Raw genomic sequence first — 7,037 nt, 5'->3', positions numbered from 1 at the left:
TTGAAGTTGTGAGATGAATACAATCTGCTGTATAACCAGCGTATACCAATGAGATTAGAAGAAAACTTTAATAATACAGTTATAATATCAGTATTGCTATATATTGGATAGACTGTTGATAAATAAATGTCCAATAAAAAAATGAACGCAGCTGGGATGGATGAACGGATAGACTAGAAGGGACAATTTCAAAAATGAACATATCACAAGGGACTTGGGAGTCCAATTTGTGACAAGCTGAGGGAAAGTAAACTGAGATGGTTCTTACATGTGCGTAAACAACTAATGCTGCACTGGTGAAGAGTGACTTGCGGCAGATAGAAGGTTCTAAAAAGTGCAAGAGAAGCCAAAGAAAATGTGGTCTTAAGTAGTAAAAATGATCTAAAGACTTACAATTAGATAAGAAACATGGCTCTTGATAGACCACAATGGCAGAACAAGATTCATTCATATAGCTGACCACTAATTTGGATTAAGGTTGAGTTGATAATATTGCTATTGGAAGAAATGAGAGAGAGAGAGAGAGAGCACTTTTTGACATGGCAATCTCATAAAGCCAGAGCAAGGCTCGAGCTTCATTTGTTTTCTTTTTCTTCTTATTGAAAAAAGTAGTTTGGATTTGTTAGAAAAAGTATGATTCAATGTGTTCTCATGCTATATGTTAAATCTCAACTGTATTGATTTACTACTTGTATGTATATAGAAAATAATAACTCACTAGACTTCCAAAATAGATAAAGACAGAAGATAAAAGGAAATACAGAAAGGGAAGAAAAGATTCCGTTTCAGATACAAACGCATGAGAATGTTCTAATCTTCCACAGGCAATCGAATCTATTATACAGCTGAGCTCAACCCAAAAGACTTCACAATGGTACTGACTCTTTCAGCAAAAGTTTGGGATGTTATTTTCTTCCCCGGAACATGAAACGGATTTGAAACTGCATCCACATATGCAGAGTGGAATCTCCTGAAAAACTGCTTGTGCAGTGTTAAACAGGGAATGAAAAAAGGAGCATGTTAGAAGCTTGTGATTTTGAAAATGAGATCTATGATAAACACAACAAGAGAAACCATTATCTGATCTATGCAGAGTGCACTATACAGTAATGGAGGAAAATGCCAAGGAGAAAATCAAAATAACATTAAGGTTGTGAATTGGCAGCAATGAAACCCACCCTCTTGTGTATTCTTTCCCAACATTGTTTAATAAGTGAACCTCACATCCTGGTGCTTTTATACTTCTTTAAATGGAGAGCATTCCCATCCCATTTCAGCCATTTCCCATAAGCAATTGCTTTTTTGAATGATTTTCTCTTTGCATTTCTACTCGCTGGTGTGATGTCTGACGTCATCAATTTCCCTTGTCTGACTGGTACTACCACTCTATGGCTTAACTGATGGAAGACTCTTAAAGGATTTTCTTGTTTATATATTCTTATTGTCATTGGATTCAAATTCTAAATGTTCTTTTCTTGAATTCCGAATTTCTATTGTTCTTGATTGACAAGATTAGTTCTTATATTTCATGTTTCCAATTTGTGGACCTTCAACTCATATCCTTTGCCGCAATTTTTAATTTAATTAACTTAATACATTATTTTTATTGATTATGAATAACTTTACTTGCACAAAAAGAAATGTTTGAACACTGTGAAACAACAACTCTTCTCAAAAGACACAAGAGAAGACAAGAACAAATCTATGTTACAACTTACAACAATAATGTACAACAGAAAAACAGAATATTCAATTGAGTCACTTCAATCTATATTATATAATGTGGATGCTTGCCTTGGTTTTTTGTGCAGGTCATAAAAGTTAAATTTGATTATACAATGTTAATTTACTCTTTATTTGCACCCTTGCATATCACACACCCCCTACACTAGTATTCCATAAAAAGTTAACTAATACTGCTATACTGTTTCTCTCAAGTCTAATTCCGAAGGGGCCATTGCTTGGTTCAACGATGAAACCTAAGATTGACAAATGTAAGTTTGAGTCAAAAGCAACCACTTTGTGCAAATCCAGTCTACTCCTCCCAAGACCCCAGATAGCTATGAGTCTCACTGGGTATTGGCCCTCTCAAGCCTGACCCTATTAAATTCTAGAATCAACTAACTTATCCCTGAAATAGAACTTTACTGTAAAAGAAATCTCTTAATTCTTTTCAGCCATAGGCCTTACCTTAATTATTCTTTTTTTTTTTTTTTGAGGGGTGGGGGGGGGGGGGGGGAACAGCCTACTTTCTTGAACTTTCCTTGAATGTCCCAACCATATCTTGCTTTGAACCTTGTGCCTTTGATTAATCTATATAAAGCAGTTAAGAATCAGTAGAAATCCCATTCAACTGGTTTCATTAGAAACAAAACATTAACCCAAACAACAAATGGTTGACAAGGAATATGACTGTTACTGTACAGTGGGTGAGGAGATCAGCTAATGCCTTTGCTGATAGCATGGAAAAACAGGGCACAACTTGGGGAATACTATTTTGGGCTCAACTACAATTTTGTATTAGTACACATGTACGCTTTGCTTTAGATTCTGTGTTTTAAGATTTTGATGTGTTTCATGTTTGGGGAGGTGGCATCTCGCGCCTTCCCAAGGGATTGATTATGTAATTTCTTTCTGATTTAATGGAAATATGATAATTTATCTATAAAAAAACAACTAGAGAAAACAAATAAATCTAACCATTGAGAATGCAGAATTCTCACCAAAGCTAATTTAAGATAAAAACATCCCAAGCCATATTTTTTTGTCTTTGTCATTTTGAGTGAACCGAGTTGACAACTTATGGACACCAGCCATTTAACTGCATTCCCACCCCCAAGAAATAAATGTATAAGATCACTGGTGAAAAGAGAACAATCATTCTTTTATCCCCGTTTAAGGTGATTTATTTATTTCTGTTCCATATGCACACACACAAAGCAAAATAAAAGGAGGCTATGCAACATACTGTAGCTACGGTCACTTCAACCTCGAAAGAAAGATGGTGTGGCTGTTGTTAGATTTTGGACTAAACAATACCATTAAAAGATAACGCCATATGAAAAAGGACAATTTACAATTAAACTTGTACTGGAGAGGTTGCTCTTCTGTACTCAGGTCCTTTGGGATTTGGAGATTCTGCTGGGCAGAATTACTAGCTGCTGTACAAGGGGTGCAATTTGCAAACCAATTGGGGGTACAGCAACTAATTATTGAAGGGGGCTCCAAGGTGATGGTGGGCTGGTTGAAGAACCCTGAGGATGCTGTTTGGTGCTATAAGAATGAAGTTAAGAAGATTAATTGGCTGACAAGGAATATGTCTGTTTCTATTCAGTGGGTGGGGAGACCAACAAATGCTTTGGTCGATGTGTTATCCAAGCAAGGGGCAAATAGGGAAGAATTGTTCTGGGCTCAGCTGTGATTCCTGTACTCTTTTCCTAGTTTCTTTGCAATCTGTTAGGAGAGGCTGCAGCCTGTGCCTCTCCAAGGGCTGTTGTATGAGATTATAAATCTGAATCAGTTCCTGAATTAATAAAATTCCATTATTACTCTTAAAAAAACTTGTATGACAGCATCAATTTATATGTTTTAACTTACATTTCTGACATCTGCATCTCTGACATCTAGATGAGTTGTGACCAAAATAAATTTCACCTTTGTATTTGTTAAATATCCATACCTGCTCAAAATACACCGTGGTAATAATATCAAAATGTAGGTTACAGTTCAAGCTTAACACCAGGTACAGAAGAGAAATTCTGAGCACCTATACATATAATTGGCAGACTGAAATTTTTTAAAATCATAATAGAACCACCCTGGCAAACTTACACTTTATAATTCTCAGTTGGATAAAGAAGTCCAAGATACGTCTCATTCAATGTCGACCCAGTCTTTTTGGGATTGTTCACTGAAGGCATAGTGTGCATGAATAAAAAAGAAAAAGAAAGAAAGAAAAAAAAAAGAAAAGAAAAAGAAAAAGAAAAAGAAAGAAATAGTCAGGCTATTTTTCAACTAGAAAACCATGAAAGATGTATTTTAATGCTATGACATTACAAGTTCTAATTGTCATGCACCAGTAATAAATATTTCAAGGTAGACTAACTAAAAAGTTACAATTCAGGGTGCATGCTTATAAAAGTTTGGAAAAGTTTCAATGCTAGCTTCCAGCCTGACACAACCCTCCTTTATCTAAGTTTGAGACCTGCAGTTTAAGACAAGCTCGGCACTGGTGGACATTGGGCAGGCCAGTAAAAAGAAGTGACTTGTTGCAAGTTGAAGGGTCTGGAGGAGCTAGCGGCAGGCCAAAATGGACATGGTTTGAAGTAGTTATAATATCTAAGTTTGAGACCTGCAGTTTAAGACAAGCTCAGCACTGGTGGACATTGGGCAGGCCAGTAAAAAGAAGTGACTTGTTGCAAGTTGAAGGGTCTGGAGGAGCTAGCGGCAGGCCAAAATGGACATGGTTTGAAGTAGTTATAATTAGAAATGATTTGAGGGTCCATTGTTTAACAACAGATATGGCAATGAACTGAGTGGAATGGCAGAACAGGATTTATGCATCTGACCTCATAAAGTTGGGACAATGTTCTGTTGAGTTGAATTCAACTAGCCAAGAAGTTAAAATAAAACACGAAAATTTGGTACCTAATGGATCTTGTATTTGGAAAAGTGAAGGCAAGACAGAAGAAAAAATGCAAGGAATAACATGATTATTGTTCATTACAAGTTGTTGAAACCAATACCAGGCCTATTAACGAGGATAATACATTCTTATGATAACCACTTAAAAGTGAAACTGACTGGAGTCCTCGGAAAGCTGAGGCAATGCATTACCATGCAGGTTGATTCAAAACAACTTGGATGACTATCAAGAACTGTGTTGTTTATGCTCTTGTAAAGAATCAAAAAGCCAGCATAAATTAGTGGAAATCAATCTCACTCCTGTGCTTAATGGGGTCAATCTCTTGATTTGTGAAGACCAAAATCATGTAGACCATGGGTGATTTATAGTCAGCATAATACTCATCTCAAATCTCTTGATTTGTTCTTCCAGATCCTTAGAAATTTGGGGCCTCAAACAGTCAAACCTAATTGATGAGTACTGAGATTATCTTTTATTTACCTAAATAATAGGCCCTGTTCTATATACCATAATTTCACAGGGTCCACCAATAGTGATGGCATTTGTGTTATATAACCTTTAAAATAATCCAGGACCAATTCCAAAATTTTACATGATTTGCAAAGCGGTGCCAAGAATGCAGATGTAGGCATTTCATCCATCATCGCCACTGATTAAAAATTGTGTAGAAACTAGAAACAGACATTTTTAAAGACTTGAATGAGAAAGGCCATCACTGTAGGATAGAACTGAAAGTAGGTGATTGAGGTACTTCATCTTTTTTTTTTTTCGTTTTTTTATCAAAGAGCTACTTCATCTGTTACATGGCACCATCGCCTTTCACTGATTGGCATGACAAGTTTCTATATTTAATGGCAGATGAACTACCATGCAAACCTTCTTAATCAATGACAGAAAAGATAGGAGCATTTCTTTCCTATTGAAATAGATTAACATGATAAGAAAAGTTTAATCCATCTCTTCTCCATACAAAGTGACCTTGATAAAAGATCTAATTATTTAAAGCAGATAACTTCCATATTACTTCAAAACTGTAATTTCACGAGGTTGATAATTGTGGCCATATCGTTCCTTGATTATCCATACGACGCCATACAATAATAGAAGGTTGCAACATAAATTCTTATAATCAAAACCCTAGATCCCCCTTGAGATCTAACTTGCCAAATATTATCGAATAATCCAAGCTAAAACTCCGTAAATGATTGTATTTACCATCCAAAATCACAATGGAAACTCTTCAGGATTAAGAGGTTAGATACAATTCGAAGTCAAAGTGAGATATAGTAAATCAAACTAGTACCTCTCTCATCAATGACGTCCAATGAGCAGTGCACGATGTGATGAAGCTTTAGGGCATCATCTGCCTCCGTGAAGCTCTGAAGATATAGTGGGTTATTCTGCTCAGCAAAGAAGTCAAAGTCATGAAATTCCGCCAAATGAAATCGGAGTTTAGAAGAGAAAGGGAGAAAATACGAGAGGATTCAAGAGTGCACCTGGTGTCCGACGACGGCGATGCAGACGATCATCTTGTCTGATTGGCTGATTCACGTCACAACGTCTAATGCAGCTGCATTTCAGAATTAAGATGTGCAATTTGCAGTAATTCTTCTTCGTTTCCGCTACGCGCAGGGAGGGAATCCCAGTTTGCTGAGAACAGTGTTTCACTAGTTCGGATCTGCAATGCTTTAAAAATGGTACGCTATGGTCATCGAATCACGAGGGAGAGATTAAAACGTGCGAGGGTAATGGGATTGGGCGGGCCTAACCGAGCCGGTCCGATCCAGAGTAGGCTTGGATTTTCGGCCCCGTTTGGCATCAATTTTGGGGTTCGCAATCTCAGAATTTTTACGGAGAAGAATGGATTTTGAGAATTTTCCAGTCATCTGATTCCTATTCGCTAGAAACAGAATTACGTTTGGCATCACCTTATTTATGGGAATCAATTATCACCACACATAAAATCATGTTAATTCTAATAAATATAAGCCCGAATGAAGTTATATTGTAAAGAAATTATCTTATAAAAAAAGGGAAAATTTTTTATTAGTATCATGTATGTTGGGCTTAGTGCCACTATAGTCCCCAAATTTTAAAATGCAACAATTCAGTATTCGAATTTTCAAAATATGTCGATCTAGTACCTACCGTTAATAAGTTCTTAAATGGCATTTGAAAAAAAAACACAAATGCCCTTCAAATGTCATCTAATTTTCTTTAACAACCATTTAAACATTGACAAAAATTAACAATCATAAATCCTTGCCTCTTTTATTTAAGAAAGTTGAGGTCTAGAATGCCGGACGTGACCCCAACTTTCTTGAATAGAAACAGCAAGGATTTGGGATTGTTATTTTTTTGTCAATGGTTGATAAAGAAAATTAGATGACAT

The 7,037-nt window shown here is 36.3% G+C and overlaps 1 protein-coding gene across 1 annotated transcript; it reads right to left on the bottom strand.

The window, feature by feature from the left end:
- Positions 1-659: 659 nt before the first annotated feature.
- LOC148849328 (SNARE-like superfamily protein) lies at positions 660-6,549 on the bottom strand. Its single transcript, XM_088951118.1, has 5 exons — positions 6,142-6,549; positions 5,949-6,045; positions 3,832-3,910; positions 3,598-3,679; positions 660-978 (listed from the first exon to the last, which is right to left on the bottom strand). The coding sequence occupies exons 1-5, from the start codon at positions 6,172-6,174 to the stop codon at positions 838-840; spliced, it is 432 nt and encodes a 143-aa protein (XP_088807244.1). The 5' UTR covers positions 6,175-6,549; the 3' UTR covers positions 660-837.
- Between the last annotated feature and the right edge of the window lie 488 nt (positions 6,550-7,037).

This window comes from Nelumbo lutea, chromosome 6 (genome assembly GCF_056320005.1).
Source record: "Nelumbo lutea isolate HS-2025 chromosome 6, American lotus-T2T, whole genome shotgun sequence".
NCBI classification, from domain to species: domain Eukaryota; kingdom Viridiplantae; phylum Streptophyta; class Magnoliopsida; order Proteales; family Nelumbonaceae; genus Nelumbo; species Nelumbo lutea.
The sequence above is the reverse complement of the archived record's forward strand: the minus strand, read 5'-3'. Positions and strand labels throughout refer to the sequence as shown.

Excerpts from the sequence above, each read along its gene's own strand:
- LOC148849328 (XM_088951118.1), bottom strand. The coding sequence starts at position 6,174 with ATGATCGTCTGCATCGCCGTCGTCGGACACCAG. Across the intron at positions 6,046-6,141 it reads TCGCCGTCGTCGGACACCAG|AATAACCCACTATATCTTCA; the intron begins GTGCACTCTTGA and ends TTTGCTGAGCAG. Across the intron at positions 3,680-3,831 it reads CCAACTGAGAATTATAAAGT|GTATGGATATTTAACAAATA; the intron begins GTAAGTTTGCCA and ends TATTTTGAGCAG.